This window comes from Vanrija pseudolonga, chromosome 5 (assembly GCF_020906515.1).
Source record: "Vanrija pseudolonga chromosome 5, complete sequence".
NCBI lineage: Eukaryota > Fungi > Basidiomycota > Tremellomycetes > Trichosporonales > Trichosporonaceae > Vanrija > Vanrija pseudolonga.
In genome coordinates, this window is record NC_085853.1 from 938,526 (window position 1) to 957,000 (window position 18,475).

The window sequence follows — 18,475 nt, forward strand, 5'->3', positions numbered from 1 at the left end:
CCTGTTCCACCCATGCAACCCACCCACCCCCGCAGGGACACGATACGCCAGCAAGCCGCACGCCTCTGACGCCTGGCTGGCTCTGGCCTGCCTCGCCTGCCTGCCTGGGTATGCCTGCCTGGGCAGTCAGTGGGTGGTGGGAGTCAAGGGTCGCGGACGCTGCCTGGATGCCTGGCCGTGCCGACCCCGGCAAGATCAGCAAACCATCCAGAAGAAGAGCTGCAGCAGCATCCAGCATCAGGTGGCATGTTCTTGCTCGTGCTCAACAATAGAAAAGATTCGCGACAGATCTCGTCGCCCCAGCCTCTTCCCCTCCCACATTGATTGCTGATCGCTGGCTGGCCGAGCGAGCCGTCCGCGCCAACGCACGCACACACACACACGCGCGCGCGCGCGACGACGACCGACAGGCGACGCACAAACACGCCCACGCACGCACGCACACTGCCCGACCACCACCCCGCCCGTCGCATGCACGTCCCCCGCGTCGACCATCCCCGCTGCGCCGAGAGCTATAACTGCAGCTGCCGCTGCTGCTGCAACACCGGCCTTGCCTGACTCGTCGACGACGTCGACGACGACACGACTTGCGCATCTCCCCCGCCGCCGCACCACCGCACTGCTGTGGTATTTCAATGTAAGTAGAGTTGCGCCTCTGCGAAAAGAGTTTTGGGCAAAGAGGAACAATGCGGCGCGGCATGGTGAAACCTTGTGCTTGTTCGTTGTGTGGACATGTTGTGGGTGCAGCAGGCAGGTGATGCGTGCCTGTCTTGCTCTTGGCCATGCTCCTGGCTGGCTATCGCTGCCGTTGCCGCCTGCACCGGTCCTTGTCGGCCTTCGGGGTCCCCCTTGTCCTCTGCAGTACTCGGTGTCCTCCTTGTCCGTTGCCGCTACGCTTGTTGTGGCCCGTGCCGCGTCAAAGTGCATGGCATCAGATACAGTGCAGTGGTCGTTGGCATGTCGTGCCTGGTGTCCGAGGTTGATGGGCCAAGAACAACAACAATCTGGTCCTCATCGGAAACGCATCAAAGAATGCGAGCGCGTCGTGTCTGCTGCTACTGCATGCACATTCCAACCCCTACCAGTGTCGCAGTGCTCATCAGCATCAACAGCTGACGAAAACCAGCACCGCCGCGCCGCTCACTCGCCCTCGCCACCTATTGTTCTCGCCGAGCCATCAACCTTGCACTCCCCCTGTCCGTCCACCTCTCTGTCCTCTCTCGCGCCGGGCGCATCATCGTTGCGAGAGAACAAGGCCTCGACAAGACGAGAACAAAACCCCGGTCAGTCTCCCCTCCCAGGCGGGGATTGGCGTACAAGAGATAAAGGCAGCCTCGCATCCTTGATCTTCCTTGTTTCGTCGTCACTGCTCATCCACCACACACATACCCACCACAGTGTAAGTGTCACGCCGGCCTGCCAACGCCCTGCCACTGCCAATCGTACATGACTGACAGGGGGTGACTAGCATAGTTGTCTACACGCTTGACAACAACTTCGACCTGTTCTTAGCTACTGCTACTCTACATCGGCGTGCTTCTCTTCTCGAAGCAAACCCTGGTCGTCACCACCGCGTCACCGCTCGTCACCGTCAACACGACCTTCGCGCTCACTTCGAGGGCCCCCCGCTCACACCTCACCCCCTCCTTTCCAGCCCTCGCGCACTCGCACCAAGGGCTTTAACGTCTTCTCTCCCTCCCGCCGCCGACGCCTCACACGCCGCCGCCGCCGCCACCACCGCAGCTGCATACTCGCATACCTCTTGCACCACTCGTAGCAGCTACTCGCTACTCCTCCTCTGCCCTCGCCCCTCTCCACGTGCTGCACGTTCCCCACTGCACGGTCCTGCCTTTGGCGTACGCCTCGGCCCTCCATCCCCATCAAACTTACCCTGCGGCAGTCATCTGTGACGACACTGGTTGAGTGACCCCCCCCCGCGCGACTCGCCTCGCGCACCACACACCTCGCACCCACAACATCCTTTATAGGTCCACTGTGCTCTTTCTATCCTCTCTCGACACTGCAACACTCGCACTCTCGAGCCCAAAGCAAACTCCCGACACCCGAAACGCGCCTCGACCTCCCCCCCTTTGCCACGACCCAACCACGCGCGTGTCACCACCCAGCATGTCCATACCCATTCCAACCAACCGCGGCGGCCCCAGCTCGGGTGGCCGTGTTTTCAACTCTTCAACACACACCTCCCTCTCTGCTCCCTCGCCAGCAATGCCCATTCACTACCTCCCCGGCTACACACCACAGCAGCAAAGCAGACCACCCCTCAACCGCTCTAGCCAGACCTACTCTGCGGTCCCCGTCCAGCTAGGCAGCAACAGCTACACTGGCTACTCGTCGCACACAATGTCGCCACCCACAAACTCCTTTGGCCACGGCTATACATCCTCTTACGACGGTGGTATCCCTCCATCGCTCGATCTTGGCCACGACACTTCGGTCACCACCACCCCTACTTCGATCGAGGGCGAGCCAGAGCCCTACCACCTCTACGCGACTTCGCTATCCAGCAGCGACGAGAGCTACCTTGAAGAGAGGCCCCTGGCAGCCTTTAGCAGGGCACCCGTGTTTATAGACCAGCACTACCTTCAGTCCACCAGCATGACCCCCAGTCTGTCCCAGGACGGCGCCGCTCGCACCAAGCCTCCTCGCCCACCCAACGCCTGGATCATCTACCGCTCCGACAAGCTCCGGGCCTTTGAGAACATCCACACACGTGAAGAGCTCAGAGATCTCCTTCAGCAGGCAGACATGCTCGAAGAGCTTCCCAAGTACCTGACGAGCATTGCCTCGGTCGAAAAGGCTCACCAGCTCGAGGCCGAGTCCAACGGCGCCAGGCGCAAGGGCAAGAAGCCCACCAAGCCCGCTGTCGAGGGCCGCGGCATCTTCCGCCTCGGCAAGGGCGGCAAGGGATTACCGCAAGCCGAGATCAGCCAGCTCATTAGCAGGCTCTGGAAGGCAGAGCCAGTCGCTACTCGCAGTGTGTACGAGCGCAAAGCCGAGGTGGCCAAGCAGGAGGTGAGTGCCACTTTGCTCTTTCCCGCGCTGCCACAGTGCTGACATGAAACCCACAGCACCTGCAGAAGTACCCAGGGTACAAGTTCCAGCCTGTCCGCAAGGAGGAGAAGGCTGCCATGAAGGCAGTAAAGCAGCAGGAGAAGGACAGGAAGAAGGCTGAGAAGGAGCTTGCTGCTGGCCACCGTACGTACAGCGGCAAAAACCGGCAACTCGTGCTAACAGTGCCAAGGTGTCCGGCGCTCAACAGGCCCTCGCATGTCCCGCCCGTCTCCTATCTCGACCGAAGAGCGCCGTCCGCGTTCCCAGGGGCAGAGCATCCAGCTGGAGCGCGCAGCGACGCACCCCGGCTACGTCACTGGCCATCAGATGCACCCGCAGATGGTCACCCTCGACAACAGTAAGTGGCGCATTATGCCCCGCACAGGCTGGGAACTAACGCGTTCGCCAGGATGGCCTCCCCAAGGCCTGCCTTCCCAGATCACCTACATGCAGCCTGCATTCCCCAACGGCCATTACAGCGTGGGATCGGCCCCTGTTCCCCTCCCGGCGCCGACCATCAACCCAATGGCGACGGGTCTGAACCGCCAATACACTCCCCAGCCACAGGCACTTGCCCCACTCGATGTTCACGCCTATGTTCCGACAGCCCCTGGCACCAACAATCTTGTGCCCGCTGAAAACTGGACTGGCGCTCCGCCACCAGATGTGCACGCCATGTACGATGCCAACGGCGCCCTCGAGATGGCCCATGTGGCTGTGCCCCCACCAGGCACCCTGCAGGCCTACAACTTTACCGTATCGGCTGATACCTTGTCCGCCGACGACGCTGCCGATGTCCTCAATGCCCAAGCAGAGGCTGGCGACGTCGACGAGGCAGGTTTCGCTGCCATGTGGGCTGTCGAGGTTTCCTCCGACAACGAGGGACAGTCGCCAGCACCCCAGGCGACCACCACTGAGGCGCCGGTTGTGGACCCCAGCCTCACCTGGGCGGAGCTTGGCGAGCAAAACACCGCCTATACTTTCCCCGACCTCGCCCCCGGCCAGTTCCCCACACCCAGTCAGCTGGTGAGCTCTGACTGGGCGGCTTCCCAGGGTGTGCCATACGTCGCCCAGAGTGGCCTCGTCTCACTCGTCCCTGGCGGCGCGCCACAGTTGGCAACTGGCGCCACCGGCCGTGAAACTACTGGGCTTGCGACAGGCCCAACCCTCTCGACCCACCAGCTGTCTCCTTTGGACGACGTTTTCCCTGCGGGCTCGACAGTTTTCCGTCCCCACAACCAGTCGGGACAGCTCCCGGCGATCATGGCCCCCACGACGACCATGTCTGAGAGCGACTTGGCGCCACGTTACGTGTCGGGCTCGTCGTACCCCACCATTGGGGTCGACTCGGACCACCTAGGCGGCGACTGGAACCCTCAGCACTATGACGCGCAGAACAGTCTGCAGGACGAGTTCATCACTGGCTCAGACTACACGAAAGAGCCGCTGCTATCGTTTCCCGTGCCGCCGTCGCCACCAACTGCCTCGAGCGTAGGCTACAAGCGCCCGCCCCCACGCACCCGCACGCCTGGGGCTTCCTATCCTACAGTAGCTTAGGTTGAAGCGTGTCAACACAACAAACCATAGACGCGCACGCACGCCCAGTCGACGCCACAGAGGCGCCGGCAAGCCAGCGCCGCGCCCCACAGCCGCTGCCCGCACCCAAAATGTGGACCTTACGCCAATTCTCGATCTCTCGTCCGCCTCTCATCATGTGTCACTAGTATCCCTCTCGCACTACTCTGGTGCCTGCCGCGGCGCACACTACCTGCCCGCATCTGTCTCCCTTTGGTAATAAACTGGTTGTAGCTTGGCACGTAGCTTCTTCCGTATGTCACTGGTATAGTCTGGCAGGGTAGAGGATTCGGTTTGTGACTCGAAGAGGGTGGAAGTGACGCGACGACGCGGTGACGACTCCTCGTCGCGCCCGGACCGCGGGTCAAACCGTATCTCTGGTACCTCTGTCGAGGTACATTCCGAAACACCTCAGCGCAGGGGTGCGCATGTGATTCGTCGTCGTGGGCGCGTGGGCGATGAGGCGTGGCGCACGGCATGAGGCGGGGGGCGTGGCGCCACGAACGAGAAGCTATTGTTCTCAGAAGGCTGCGAGTGGCCGCCAGAGACGGGGCGCACTTCGATTGTCCTTTCGAAGCAAGCGACGACGGCTTTCCCCACGATCGGGACTGAGTCGAGTCGAGTCGGGTTGGGTCAGGTCGAGGGGAGACAGGCCGAGGAACGACGGGCTCGGAAAGGATGCCGCGTTCGGGCTCGGAGATGTGATGAAACGCGGAGGTCGTAGCCGTCCCCATCACAAGCGGCGCCACGGCACCCGCACGCGCCGGCGGGCAAGTAAACTCAGTATCGCCGCGCAGAACATTCCACCTCTGCGCCCCGACACGGTGCCGCGGCGCCGGATTGAGCGGCGAGGAAGGAAGCGCCACACGCCGTTATTTCTGGCGGCGCGGCAACGCGCACAGCAGCGCCGCTGGCTGGGCCACTGCCGCCGTGCCGCCGGTGACGACGTGGCGCGGCTGGGAGCAGGTGACTTTATGAGTGGCGTTGTTGACATCGAGGGGAGACTGGCGATTGGCAAGACTTGCGAGAGCTTATCGCGGCGGTCATGTGGTGTTCGTGAGGGGGAAGGGGGGGGGGGGGGGTCGTTGACACTGGTGCTGTATCTTCGCATCTTCCCCTTCCTTACCCATGCACTCGCCTCGCCACCGCCACCTACCAGCCCCCAACCCCCTCACACCCATCTTTGGGTGCGGTGCTCGGCAGCCATGGATGGCATGCACGACTTGCTGGGTAGCGACGACTAACTTTGCTGATCAGACTCCCACCAGTTACCTGCCTGCCACTACCACCAATTTGCCACCGTTTGTTGTTTGTGCCTGTTGTCTCGGCTTGCTGGGCGCGATGACGAAGGCGACGTCAACACCACGACTCGTCACTCGACTTGGCACATCTTCCCACTCGCCCGTCAACATCAACCACCATGGCCTGTGAGTGCATCGAGTGCATCTGCCGTGCAAGCGTGCGCACGAGCGGGCGGCTGCGAGAGCCTGTGCTGACCACCCCCAGGCATCCCGATCATCTGTGAGTTCGCCTTGTCGGCAGCACGAGCTCACGCCCAGTCGGTTTCCCGACCAAGGTATGTCCGCGCTGCGAGGGAAGGTGCGACGCTGGAGCCAAGTTCAGGCGCGGGGGTGTCGTTGAGCGAGAGCGTCGATAGCGAGTGCGCTCGCTCGCGTCGGCAGAGAGAGTGGCCGTGGCCACCCGCTGCGGATGCTGCGGATTGCGGGGCGGTGCAGTCTTGGCGCCGCTTGCTGGCGGTGGTAGGCACGTCGGCGAGAGCTAGTGCGGGGTGGGTGGGTGGAACGGAGAGAGGCAGAGGCAGCCAGGGTGCGGGTTAGATGGGCAGAGGTGTAGTGGGGGTAGAGGATGGAGTGAGTGCCGAGCGTGCTGCGCAGCGGGGTAGATGGATCGCGATAAGGAGGCCTTCACGAGCTCGATCCACCCGCTGGCGGGTCGCTGCCCGCTCGGCTCGCCAAACAACGGCATATCTCGGCCCCCCGTGCCGCATCAAACGCCGAGATCGCAAGCACAGAATGGCAGGCCGAGGCCGCATCGTCGCGAGTGATCCACACACACGCCGACGCCGCCCCATCGGCCACCGTCACGAGCGCCGATACTTCCACCAGCGACCCGGCTGGACGCACGCTGCGGCCTTATTAGCCCAGCTGCGATGGCCAGCTCGCGAAACGAGGGCAACGAGCCGCGCCTGCGCGCCGTATCGCGGCGGACGGGTACCCCCTCAGCTCGGCGAGGCGATAGCTCCCACGCCTCGATTGGAGACGATCACGCGCTTGGCGTAACAGCTCGCCCCTCAGTGTGCGGGGACACCATGTCCGCCTGGGTGAGCTGTTGCCACTCGCCATGTCGTCATCCCTGTGCCGTGCGCCCTGCAGCATCGCGGCGCTTGCGCATCTCTCCACGGCTCGTTTGGCGGCGCAGATCACGAGCACGGTACAACTTCTCGCGCGGTGCTCGGGACATGCGCTCCGCCTTGGTGAGCTGGCGCTCGTTGCCATGTCGGCGCGGCTCTGTGCCCCGCCCCGCGGCATCGCGGCGCTCGCACATCTCTCCACGGTCGGATTGACACTGGCGATCACGAGCCTGGCGTAACGGCTCTATTCTCTTGTGGGGAACCCCGTGTTCCGCGGGCCAGCTGTGGTGATGGGCTTGTCGGCGTGGGTGTGCTCCTGCGCCCGACACTGTCCGCGATGCTCGCAAAGCCAAAGCTCGTCGCGCCGTCCTACTCGTCGCGCCGTCCTCCTCGTACGCCTCAAGTCTCGGCCCAATCCTCTCCATGCCTCAATCACCCCGCTCGGCCGTCTCATCAACTAGCTTCAACCCCACACTCTCCACCATGCCCACATCATTGTCTTCCGTTCACCACCGCTTGCCCACGAACCGAGGCTCGGTCCAGACCAACACGATCTTGTCAACGCCCCCTCCCTCACCACCCACCTCCACCTCTCGTGGGACCCCGCGTCCCGTCTCACTCTGTTCCATCTGCCACTCTTGTCTCACACTGGTTGCCTGCCGGTTTGGCATCTGCTCTAGAAGGAGTTCAGAATAGCTAGAACAGAACGGAGAAACCGTCCTCCACAAGCCACAAGCCCGCCCACCTTGTGCCACTCTCCACATCCTTGTCGCGCCGCGTTTGCCGCATCATTGCCGCATCATTGCCGCATCATCGCCGCATCATCGCCGCCTAACGTGGAAGATCCAGACCACAGCGCGTCGAGCTCCGCTCGCTAGACCCACCGGCTGTGTAGTGCCTGGCGCCGCGGATGTGGCGATGCCAGACCTACGCGTCTGTCGGTTACGCGACTACGGCATGTGTGGAGCAGGTTACTCCGCTTCCTACATTAATTAAAATCAGTTGGGGACATTGTGTTTGGGGCAGCGTGTGGGATGGCCAATCTGTCCCTCACTAAGCAACCTGAAACGGGCGGATGAGTGACGAGTTTGAAGATGGCCATGCGCGCGCGGCGTTGACAGCCCGCGCCGTGCCTCTGGCGGGAGCTGCTTTCACCTGTACGCGAGACGAGCGCCGTGATTAGCAGCTCGACGCTCGTTCGGCGGACCTGAGCGAACCTGAACTTGGGGCGGCGGCGCCGACCGATTGCATGCTGACGACGTAGATTTCTCAAGACGCGCCGGAGCCGGGGCGAATGTGCCCCAAGTGCCATAACGGTGAGTTGAGGATTGTGGAGCAGGTCGTCAGTGGTGGAGCGGGCGCAGTAGGCTGGTCGCGTCGTCGACGACTTAACGTCGCGTCAAGTCACCGCTTGCTTGCTTGGGGGAGTGCGCCTTGGTTGGACCGAGATTAGGCCTAGTACGAGGGGTCGTTCGTCAGGTCATTCGGGGCGAGCGGATTCCGCGACTAGTACGCCAAGCGGGCGTGGCCGAGCGAGCGGGAGTGCCGCCAAGGAGACCACATCGCATACATTGCTCGGGCGGCTGGCCACAAATGTGACGGCGCTGTGCGGGGCGGACCTGAGTCACTAACCTCCTATAGCCGCAGTCGTCGGCGCCACTTCGCGAACCTGGTTCGAGCTCTTTTGGATCCCGCTCATCCCGTTCAGCAAGAAGCGTATTTGGATCTGTTCAATCTGCAGTGAGTTCGGAGCGAGATTGAAATGAGGCCGCTCGACGCCAGGGATTGTGCAAGGACAAGTGGGCGGCAGGCGTTGGAATCAATCGCCAAAAGCGTCCTTGCACCCCCGTTGCATCCGCCAGGGTTACGACCCCTGGCGCAACAGGAAGCCAAGGCACTCCAGCCTTGCCGCAGTTGTCTTGTGTTCGCTCGTCCGAAACATGCTGACGCAACAACTCCCTTGCACCTTTGGCACTAAACTGCCTTCACGACGGATTTTTGGTGCTCGCCCACCTGGCCACCTGGCCGTGCTCCTTCACTGTGTCGTTGCACATGCCGCGCTGCTACAACCGCGACGACGCCTTCTTTTCCTTTTCACTTCCGATCCATATGACGGGATTCCGACGGGCTAAACCACGCGCTGTCGCACTTGTTTGCACTCACGGAAACCCTTGCTCTCCTTCTCGAAACCGTCCGAAACGTCTTTGAATTGTCGATGCCCGCTTGCTGCTTCTGCTGCTGCTCCTTCTGCTGCGCGCAGGCTGGGAGATGAAGCAGGGTGATGGCCCAGATCCGCAGCCACCAGGAGCGTATGGACCACCCGCTGGTGGGGGCTACCCGCCGCCGCCGCCGCCGCCGCAACAATACCAGCCGCAGCAGCCGCCCTACTACGCTCCGCCACCGCCTCCCAACAAGTGAAATAGGCTTTCGTAGAGAGAGACACACAATGGGTCGTGCCACGGTCCGTGTGTCATTCATTGTACCGCGTCGGCGTTCGGAGAGAATGTGTGAGAGTGGGCTCGAGACCCAAGGCCGACATGACCGCGTTATCGGTTCAACTGTTCCATGCGATGGCGCATGGGTAATAAGTATAGGCATGAAATTTTCGATGCGGGAATGCAAACATGTGGACCACGCGTCGTCCGGTGATGATGCATGTGCAGCAGCGAAGACGAGACTTTGGCTTTTGTCAATGGCGCCGGGATAAGGACCGGCTCTTGATTGATGACGCCGATCGGCCGCACCGGGCTACTTATTCGCACTTGCATCATTATCGCAATCGGGCAACCAGGGTCCTCGTCGTCGGCGTTGGCGGCAGCGGACTTGTACGACGACGACGAGGAGCACGACCAACGGCAAGTCCACAAGGCAGGCGGGGTGCGTCATCACGCGGCAGCCTGTCCCTAAGGCTTCAGGTCCCTCCCTGGCAGGGTCAGTCCCCCTATCTCAAACCAGACAGGAGATCTGACGGGCGGCAGAGCCGCAGGAGGGTGGGCTGGCCGCAGGCGAGGGGCACGGATGGGTAGGGGATTTTGGTCATGAGCCGGTTAGTCGCGAGACACAGGGTGGGCGGGCCTCGAGCCATTGCCCAGCGCCGCCCAGCGCTGTCTGCTGCTAGCGTGGCCATGGCACCAAAGGCAAGACAGGGACAACAACAAAAGCAGGCACGGTCGGTTATCGCATTGCCATGCTGGTCTAGCAGCCTTGAATGTCGGCACAGTTCCCACAGGCAGGCACAAAAGGTAATAGGCACAGAGTAGGCAACACAGAGGCCAGACGCAAGTGCTTGCTCTTGCTCTTGCCCGGTGGGCCACGACGAGGAAGCAAAAAAAAAGCGAGGGTGGGTAAGTGTAAAGCCAAAGCATAGTTTGGTTAGTTGAAGTGTGCCTAGGACAGGATGAGGACGAGGAGGGGGACGAGCAGAGGATGAGTTTGCAGAAGCAGCAAGCACAACACCGACGACACGACTAGGCTACGGCACCAGGGACTAGAATGCCAACGCAACGAGAGCGCTTGCTCGTTCGACTCACACGGGTTGTTCTCCTCCCAGCGCGCAGCAGTATCCAGTGCAACGCAACGCAACGCAACGTACCACCATTACCAGGGACAAAGCATCCACCGTGATACCCATAGCGTATTCGCTAGAGCACTGCACATTTTTTTTAGCTTTGGTGGCGCCCCTCATTTTCATCATTGCTACGTGCCCCCCTCCCTCCCTCCCTCGCCCGCTGGCCCGTTGCCGCCGCCATAGCACGCAGGCAGGCACAGCGACGAGAGCGGAACAGGGCGCGCGCGCGCGTGGACAGGCAGTGTGCAGCGTGTGTGTGTGCAGTCGTCGGTCACCGGCATATTATCGTAAGCTTGGAAGAGTGTGTGTGCGTGCCAAATCCACGGCGCAATCAGTAACAATATACGGTGGCCAGCGAGGTAATCAGGAGGCACCGGATGAAGCGACTGCGACGACGACCGAGACGAGATCGGCCTGAAAGTGTGATCGCTTGTTGCTTCCACGCGGCGCCAGTGGGGAGGCGACCGAGGGGAGGGACCGGAGGCGAGGCCTAGTAGCGTGGTTAGGTTGAGGAATTGTCGGTGGGCTGTCATATCCGTGGACAGGAGCAAGGACAAGGCTGCGGCAAGGCACGGGACTGATGCGTAAACCGGACCAGCAGGAGGCGAGGAGCGCAAGTACGAGACGAAAACGCGGGCCAACCTTAGCTGTCGCCTGCTGCTTGCTACCTGGCATTGCAGCCGCCTGCCTGCAGTCGACCTGCGTGCGCCGCCGCCGCCTCCACCGCCGTCCACCGTCCTCACGCCGCCGGCGTAAAAAAAAAGCGCCAGGACCCGATCGAGGCGTAAGCCGCCTGAGGCTCTGTTTTTGTGTGTTGTTTTGGTTTGGCACGCAGACGGCGGGCGGGAAGACAAGACGACGACGACGACAAACGACGGCCGGTGGCGGCAACAGCCAACAGCAGCCGCCTGCTAAGAGCGGCATGCTTCACGCGCCGCCGTCGGCGACAGAACCGGGGCCGAAGTAGCGAGGAGCGCCTCGTCGTGCCTCGGCGCAGAGCATGAGCCAGACGAGCAGCACACGCGGGGCACGCTACTAGGTTTGGCTGGCCCGGCGGGCAGGCGGGGCGCGCCACTTGCGTCCTTGTCAGCGCACGCACGCAAGCTCGCTCGCTCGCATGCATGCAATGTGGGTCGGTATGGTGGCGGTATGCACTAGACTGGAGGAGGAGCAGGCAGGTCGGCACGCAGCCCAGTAGGCAGGCAGGTTTGGTCAGGCTCTGGTTCGGTTCCTCAGCCCCTCCCCCCTCCCCTCCCCTCCCCCCGTCCCCCACGCCGTGTCAGGTCGGTCCGGGTCAGGTCAGGTCAGGTCGCAAAGTCAGGTTCAATGTAAGTAAGAATCAGGTCACGACGGCCGAGGCCAGGACGAGGCGAGACGATTACCCCTCGCTGCGTCGTTGAATTAAGCACACATTGGGTCAGACTAGCACCAAGAGGGGAGAGAGAGGACGACGAGCAGCAGAGCTCAAGGACGAGGAGCAGCAGCAGCGGCCATGCAGCCAAGGTGCCTAAACCCGACCGACCGCCGCGGTATATGCTCATGCTCTGCGCGAGTTGCCTGGCTGGGTGGTAGGGATGCGCTGCTTGGACAGAGATGCTTGCCTGCTTTGCCTTGCTTTGCCCGGACCAGACTACTGACTGACTGACCGACCGACCGGACTGTCAGTCACGACAACGGGCGGCCAGATCTCCTTGTGTCCTCTCACCTCACTTCCTCTCTCCTCCTCTCTCTCCCAACCCACAATCGACAACGCTGCGCGATCGTCTAGTGCAGCAGCAGCGACATCTAGTGCAGGTTTGTAAAGGTTGTCGACAAAGGTCATTGCATTGTCAAGACACTGTCGATCATCATCATCATCATCATCATTGTCAACACGCCGCCCACCTACTTCGTCTAGGTAATAACCCTCACATTATTGTCGCAGTCGACGTTCTTTTCAAAACTACAACAACACACACAAACTAGAACACTCAAACTTGGAACCACACACACTCGCTCACAACTCGCCTATACTTCTTCTCAGCAGCACTCTCGACTCGTGCTAGCAACCAGCGGCCCATCTCCGACCCCTTCACCACCGTTCCCGCCGCCGTCACACTCCGTCCCCCCATCCCGCACGCACGCACGCGAGGCGACTCCCCCACAAACCCCCACCGACTCACCCACCTCCCGCTGACCGCCGGCACGCGCTCAACACCTCGACCCACCGTCAAGATATCATGCGCTACAATCGTTGAGCAGAACGTCGCTGCTCTCCCTCCCCCCTCGCCCCCCTCGACTCTTCTCGACGCGTCATTCGATTAAACGGCGGCGACGACTGGCATATAGCTGCCTGCCGCCGTCGCCGCCGCTGTAGCTGCCGCAAGCAGGCTTCTTTCCCCCACACTCGCCCGCCCTTGCTCGATCGACCTGCTCGCCCGCTTGCCCCGGCGTCGCAACGTCTTGCATCGGCGCAACTCGCAAGCACTCGACCTTATTCTCCCCCCCGCCGCCGTCCCCGTTCAACCTGGGGGCCCGTAGACGACCAGTCCACGCCCATCGACCCCAGACATGAGTTTGCCCACAATGGCTCAACACGCTCCCATCCCAACATATGGTGATGACATGCACTACGGTGCTCCCGGACTTGGCCTTGGCCCGATCCACAGCACACCCTCCCCTGAGCACGCGCACGCTCACTCTCAACCCCGCGCGCACGCCCCGCCGCAACTGGCCCATCTCCAGCACCAGCAACAGCAGCAGCAGCTCCAGCAGGTTCAGCTCCAGCAGCAGCAGCAGATTCAGCAGCAACAACTGCAGCAGCAACAGCAGCAGCAGCAGCAGCAGCAACAACCAAGTCATGCTGCTCACCACACCGTCCATCCCGCCCTTCATCCCTCCCTGCAGCAACACCAATCGGCTCAGCACACCCCGATCGCTCACTCGCCTTCACCCACCGACTTCGACTTTGTCTCCCCCGCGACGACAAGCTACCTCCCTACCCCTCCTCAAGCCATCACACCCGCTGCAGGCGGGCCTGTGGTGGTCCCTCCCTATCCCTCGGCCATTTCCTACTCGCACGCCCAAGCGGCTGGCCTCTTTCCGGAGTGGAATGGCAGTCCCGTTTCTTCAATTTCGCGACGCACTAGTGTCGTCGCTTCGCCAAGCTACCAGCCTGCCGTCGCTTCCTCGGGACATGTACCACAACAGCAAGATCGTCGCACCAGCGATGTGGTCATGGGCAGGCGACCCAGTGACAATGGGGCCGTGGCAGCTCGTGTCGACGCCCCTCATCCCGTCCCAATACAAGACGACGGCCGTGCCGGCGTCGAAGATCCCTGTACGTGTTATTGTTGACCATATTGAACCTCCGCCCGCTCACGCCTTGATGCAGGCTCGGAACGATCCTACTCGGAGCTCAAGGTCCTAGGAGACGGATCATTCGGCACAGTCTGGCTCTGCGATTGGCACTCGCCGGTCAAGTCGGGCATCCTCCTCTCGGCCATGCAATGCGGTGCGGGCGCACGGCCAGAATGGGCTGGGAAGCGTCTCGTCGCGCTCAAGCGCATGAAGCGCGTATGGGAAGGTGGTTGGCGTCAGGCACGCAACCTTGGCGAGCTGGTCGTGAGTGCTCGAGCGACATCGAACTGTCCCACACGGACCTAGAACTGACATCACCAGTCTCTCCGAACCATTCCTGCTCACCCCGCCGTCATTCCCCTCTATGACGCCTTCATCTCGCCACGGTCACGAGAGCTCTACTTTGTCTTTGAGTGTATGGAGGGTAACCTCTATCAGCTCACAAAGTCTCGCAAAGGCCGACCTCTGGCCGCGGGGCTTATTGCAAGCTGCTTCCATCAGATTGTTACGGGCCTTTTCCACATCCACCAACATGGCTACTTCCACCGAGACATGAAGCCAGAAAACCTCCTGGTTACCACGACTGGCCTGTGCGATTATCTCTCTACACCAGCCCTCAATCATCTCAACAAACAGCGGGCTGCAGGGCATCCCGAAGACGCTCCCATGCCGTCACTCAATCCCGAGGCGTTTGAAAAGGATGTGCAGGTCATCGTCAAGCTTGCAGACTTTGGTCTCGCGCGAGCAATTGACTCGAAACCCCCGTACACCGAGTACGTGTCGACCCGATGGTATCGCGCACCAGAGGTTTTACTGCGCTCCACCGAGTACGGCGCACCAGTCGACATGTGGGCGCTTGGCACAATCCTAGCCGAGATGATCAACCTCAAGCCTCTCTTCCCGGGTATCAGTGAGATTGACCAGGTATTTCGCATCTGCCAGACGCTTGGAGACCCTAGTCCGGACTATGGTGTCGACGATCGCGGTCGACCTTTCGGCGGTGGCCGATGGAACTCTGGCGTCAAGCTTGCCAAGAACGTTGGCTTCTCGTTCCCAAAGGCCAAGCCAGTCAACCTGCGCAATCTTTTCCCCGAGGAGACACCACGGTCCCTCGTCGAGTGCATCGAGGACTTGCTCAGGTACAACCCAAAGCACCGCATGACTTCGGCGCAGTGCATGGACCACGCCTACTTTCACGAGACCCGGACGCATCTTCAGCGCATGCCAGCGCTACCTCGCATCGCCTTCAGCGAAGGTCAGCCTCTACCCCAGTCTCGTCCCAATCCCGTTCCTGTCGACGTTCAGCCCAGGCAAATGCCTGCATCGCATTCGCACCAGGAGCGTCACCCGCAGTTCCCTGCTGCCGACATGCGCACCTTGCCTCTTCCTCACGATCAACGCGCGCACGTGCCAAATGGGCACCCAGTGGCGCCGCAGAACTTGCAGCAGCCACTACCGCCACAACAGTCGCAGCCTCTACCGCCACAACAGTCGCAGCCACTCCCTCCGCAGCCGCAGGTGCAACAGCAGCAGCAGCCGCCGCCGCCGCCACCGCAACAGCGTGTTTACCTCAACCAGCCGCCTGCCTTGTTCCGCCGAGACTCGTCCGAGCCTCGAAGTGCGTACGGCACGTCGGCGCTCGTGCACCAGTTGCGGGAGCTCGACCTTCCTACCGAAGACCTGGCCAGCTATGGGCAGCGTCGTTGGGCCGAAGAGCAGGCAAGCCGGCGCGCGTCCGAGGCCGCGTTGTCTGCCTATGACAACAACACGCCGGGCTCTGCAACCAATTCGAACCAGTCCTTGTCGAATCTCAACTCTGCTCTCTCGCAGACAAACATTCAACAACAGTACCCGGTTCCCAGCAATGCCGCAGTGTCGCAGTCGAGTGTCCACCGTCTGGATCGGTACTCGCCAAACCCAATGGTTGCCGCATACGTTCAACAGCAGGGTGCCCAACTGTATCAACAGCAACCGATGCCCATGCAGTTGCCGCCCGAGCACCAGCAGCATCAACAGCAACTGCAGCCCCAGGTCTCGAGCGCGTCGATACCGAGCGTCCATTCCAGTCAATCGTTGCCAGCAGCTCCTGCGGCGCAAAGCGTCAGCAAGCTGGCGCCGTCTGGCAAGAAGAAGAAGTGGGGCCTCAGCTCTGTCTTCGGCGGCAACGGCAAGCATGATTCCTCACCACAGGTGCCAGAGTACGAGCAGCCTGGCTACCCTGTTTCTTCATTGAAACGGACGCAGTCTGGGCACCATCCTGCGGAACGTGCAATGGCACCCATGCAGCCCGTGCAGGCCCCTCCTGCCGACCCCAAGAAGGCAAAGAAGGAAGCCGAAAAGCAGGCTCGTGAGCTCGCCAAGGCTAAGCGCGAGGCTGCCGAGCGCGCACAACAGGAACGAGCTCGCGCAGTCTTGGCGAAGCGTGGCCAAATCGCGGCTGGCGGTGAGGAGTGGGAAAGTGCTGGCGTTGGAATCCCTACCACGACGGCCAAGGACCGCTCTGATATCCGGGCTGGAGGCTTCGGCACGGCATCCGTTCACTCCCTTGCGTCTGTGCGCAGTCAGGCTAGCCACCACTCCATCTATGGTCATGGTGGCGGCAAGGCATATGAGGACGACATCGGACGCAACAAAGCGCGCAAGCACACTGAGGATGACGACCATAGCAGCATCGGCCGTGGTTCGTCAATTAAGAGCCGCAGCGCCCTCACGCTTGATAGCGAGTGAGTACAGAAGGAGGTTCTAGGCTAACTCTGTGTAGCACTGGATCACGCCGCGGGAGCCAGCCCTGGTTGGACCCTCTGGTTCAGAGCAACTCGCGCCGTGGAGGCATGCCATCTTCGTACCGCCACCCCACGCATATGTCGCACGGATCATCGGCGTCGCTCGAGTCGCAGCTCGCCTCTCAGCTTCAGCGCCAGGCAACCGTTGCCTCGGCATCCGAGTCCTCGCTGTCCTTGGGCCGACGTACAGGGATGGCTGTTGCATCTCAGCTCAGCCTCGATGGCAACATGGACATGGGGCCAGGTAGCCACAGGGTCCGAACCAGTGACTCCTCCGGTCAGTTTGGCGCTCCGTCTTATGCTTCTTCACACGGGGGGAGCGTCAAGCGCAGTGCCAACGGCCGCAAGTCGGTTCTGCCTAGCATCGGCGACTATGGCGAAGGCCACTACGAGCAGATCAACCCCATGTTCAGAGTTGTGAGTAATTGTTTGCGTGCACCCAGCTTCCTGGCTAACTCGCGCATCAGCCTGCTCAAGCAGCACACACGCAATCGCAAGAGGTGCTCACGACATTGCCGCCGTTTGCGACCATTGCCAACATGGCTGGGTCTCACGGACAGCAGCACCCGTCGCAACAACAACAGCACCAGCAGCAGCAGCGCTAGTTACATTACTGTGGGCGCAATCCAAACCACCACACCACACCACACCCACCTCTCATCCGGAACGCCATTCTCCAACACCAGCAAGCCAAAAATCACGGTCCACCATCCTCGCATCATTGTTACCGCACCGCATCGGTTGTGCCACAGCCAAATCCATCCAATTTTTTCTCATTTGTTAGCACTGGATGTCACCATCGCATGTATACTTTGTCGTCGTCGACAAGGCAAAGAGAACAAGCAGCTCATTGCGGGTTGAAATGACATTGACACAACGTAAGGGCGACAGGCGGAAACGCCACTGGTGAGCTGCCCCTGCCGAGAACAGAGTAAACCTTGTGGTGCGTCTTATGCCGTGTTGCGGCAGTGGGCATGCCGCAGCAACGAGATAGGCTCGAGTATTGGATTCTCGGTTTTGTCCACGACGACGACTACAGTACGGTAACGACGACTTCTGGCCTCGAAATTTTCCTGCTTGATGTGCGCGCACCCTCGTCGCAGAGTGCCAAGTGGCCGACGCACGAAACCTTACGGCATGTGCGGGGGATGGGGGATGGGATCGATCTGGCAGCGCGATCGCCACGCCGTGCCGCGCCCTGCCACGCCGCCGCGCTTTCGTGTCCGTCGTCTGGTCTCGACCCCCCTCGGGTGTGCGCGACCGAACAAGACAGGCACTCGTTTTGACGTCAGGAAGCGAGGAGCCCTTGCCCGTGATTACCGGGACGTCGTGCTGCGTGCCGTCTGTCCTGTCGCGTGCCTCGGCCTCATCCCGCTGGGTGGGTATCTGGGAAAGAAATGCGGCTGGCTCGGCGGCACCGACCACGGTCGCCGACGCGCGCGCGCGGCGTTCGTCGGTCGCACGAGCCAACGAGTCGAGTCGCGTGGTACTCGCCGCGTGCGTGGTGGACGTCGCGTGGTAGACGCGTTGTCGTCACGCGGTCGTGTGCAGTTGCCGGTGTGGCGAAGACACTGTTTGTGAGCGGTTCTGCCTGTAGCGAGCGCCGGTGGCTGTCTATGGAAGTGGTGTTGGGCCCATCCCCTTCCTCTCGGACTACTCTGTTCAGGTCAAGCCGGGGACAGTCGCAGCACCAAGGCATGCTGACCGCCAACACCATCACCGTACTCTCGTCTCTCGACGATGGAAGGCGTTCAATCAAGTTCGGCG

General features: G+C 61.5%; 2 protein-coding genes across 2 annotated transcripts; both read left to right on the plus strand.

Annotated features, from left to right (window-relative positions):
• The first annotated feature begins 272 nt into the window (after nucleotides 1-272).
• sox17b.1 (Transcription factor Sox-17-beta1) lies at nucleotides 273-4,832 on the plus strand. Its single transcript, XM_062773568.1, has 6 exons — nucleotides 273-637; nucleotides 1,127-1,399; nucleotides 1,469-3,033; nucleotides 3,090-3,216; nucleotides 3,263-3,430; nucleotides 3,482-4,832. The coding sequence occupies exons 3-6, from the start codon at nucleotides 2,128-2,130 to the stop codon at nucleotides 4,627-4,629; spliced, it is 2,349 nt and encodes a 782-aa protein (XP_062629552.1). The 5' UTR covers nucleotides 273-637; nucleotides 1,127-1,399; nucleotides 1,469-2,127; the 3' UTR covers nucleotides 4,630-4,832.
• Nucleotides 4,833-13,395: 8,563 nt separating this feature from the next.
• MAK (Serine/threonine-protein kinase MAK) lies at nucleotides 13,396-17,529 on the plus strand. Its single transcript, XM_062773569.1, has 5 exons — nucleotides 13,396-13,905; nucleotides 13,960-14,189; nucleotides 14,247-16,648; nucleotides 16,687-17,125; nucleotides 17,176-17,529. The coding sequence occupies exons 1-5, from the start codon at nucleotides 13,803-13,805 to the stop codon at nucleotides 17,311-17,313; spliced, it is 3,312 nt and encodes a 1,103-aa protein (XP_062629553.1). The 5' UTR covers nucleotides 13,396-13,802; the 3' UTR covers nucleotides 17,314-17,529.
• The last annotated feature ends 946 nt before the right edge of the window (nucleotides 17,530-18,475 follow it).

Coding starts and splice junctions, on each gene's coding strand:
- sox17b.1 (XM_062773568.1), top strand. CDS start 2,128: ATGTCCATACCCATTCCAACCAACCGCGGCGGCCCCAGCTCGGGTGGC. Junction 3,034..3,089: donor CCGAGGTGGCCAAGCAGGAG/GTGAGTGCCACT, acceptor TGAAACCCACAG/CACCTGCAGAAGTACCCAGG. Junction 3,431..3,481: donor GATGGTCACCCTCGACAACA/GTAAGTGGCGCA, acceptor CGCGTTCGCCAG/GATGGCCTCCCCAAGGCCTG.
- MAK (XM_062773569.1), top strand. CDS start 13,803: ATGGGCAGGCGACCCAGTGACAATGGGGCCGTGGCAGCTCGTGTCGAC. Junction 14,190..14,246: donor GCAACCTTGGCGAGCTGGTC/GTGAGTGCTCGA, acceptor TGACATCACCAG/TCTCTCCGAACCATTCCTGC. Junction 17,126..17,175: donor TCAACCCCATGTTCAGAGTT/GTGAGTAATTGT, acceptor CTCGCGCATCAG/CCTGCTCAAGCAGCACACAC.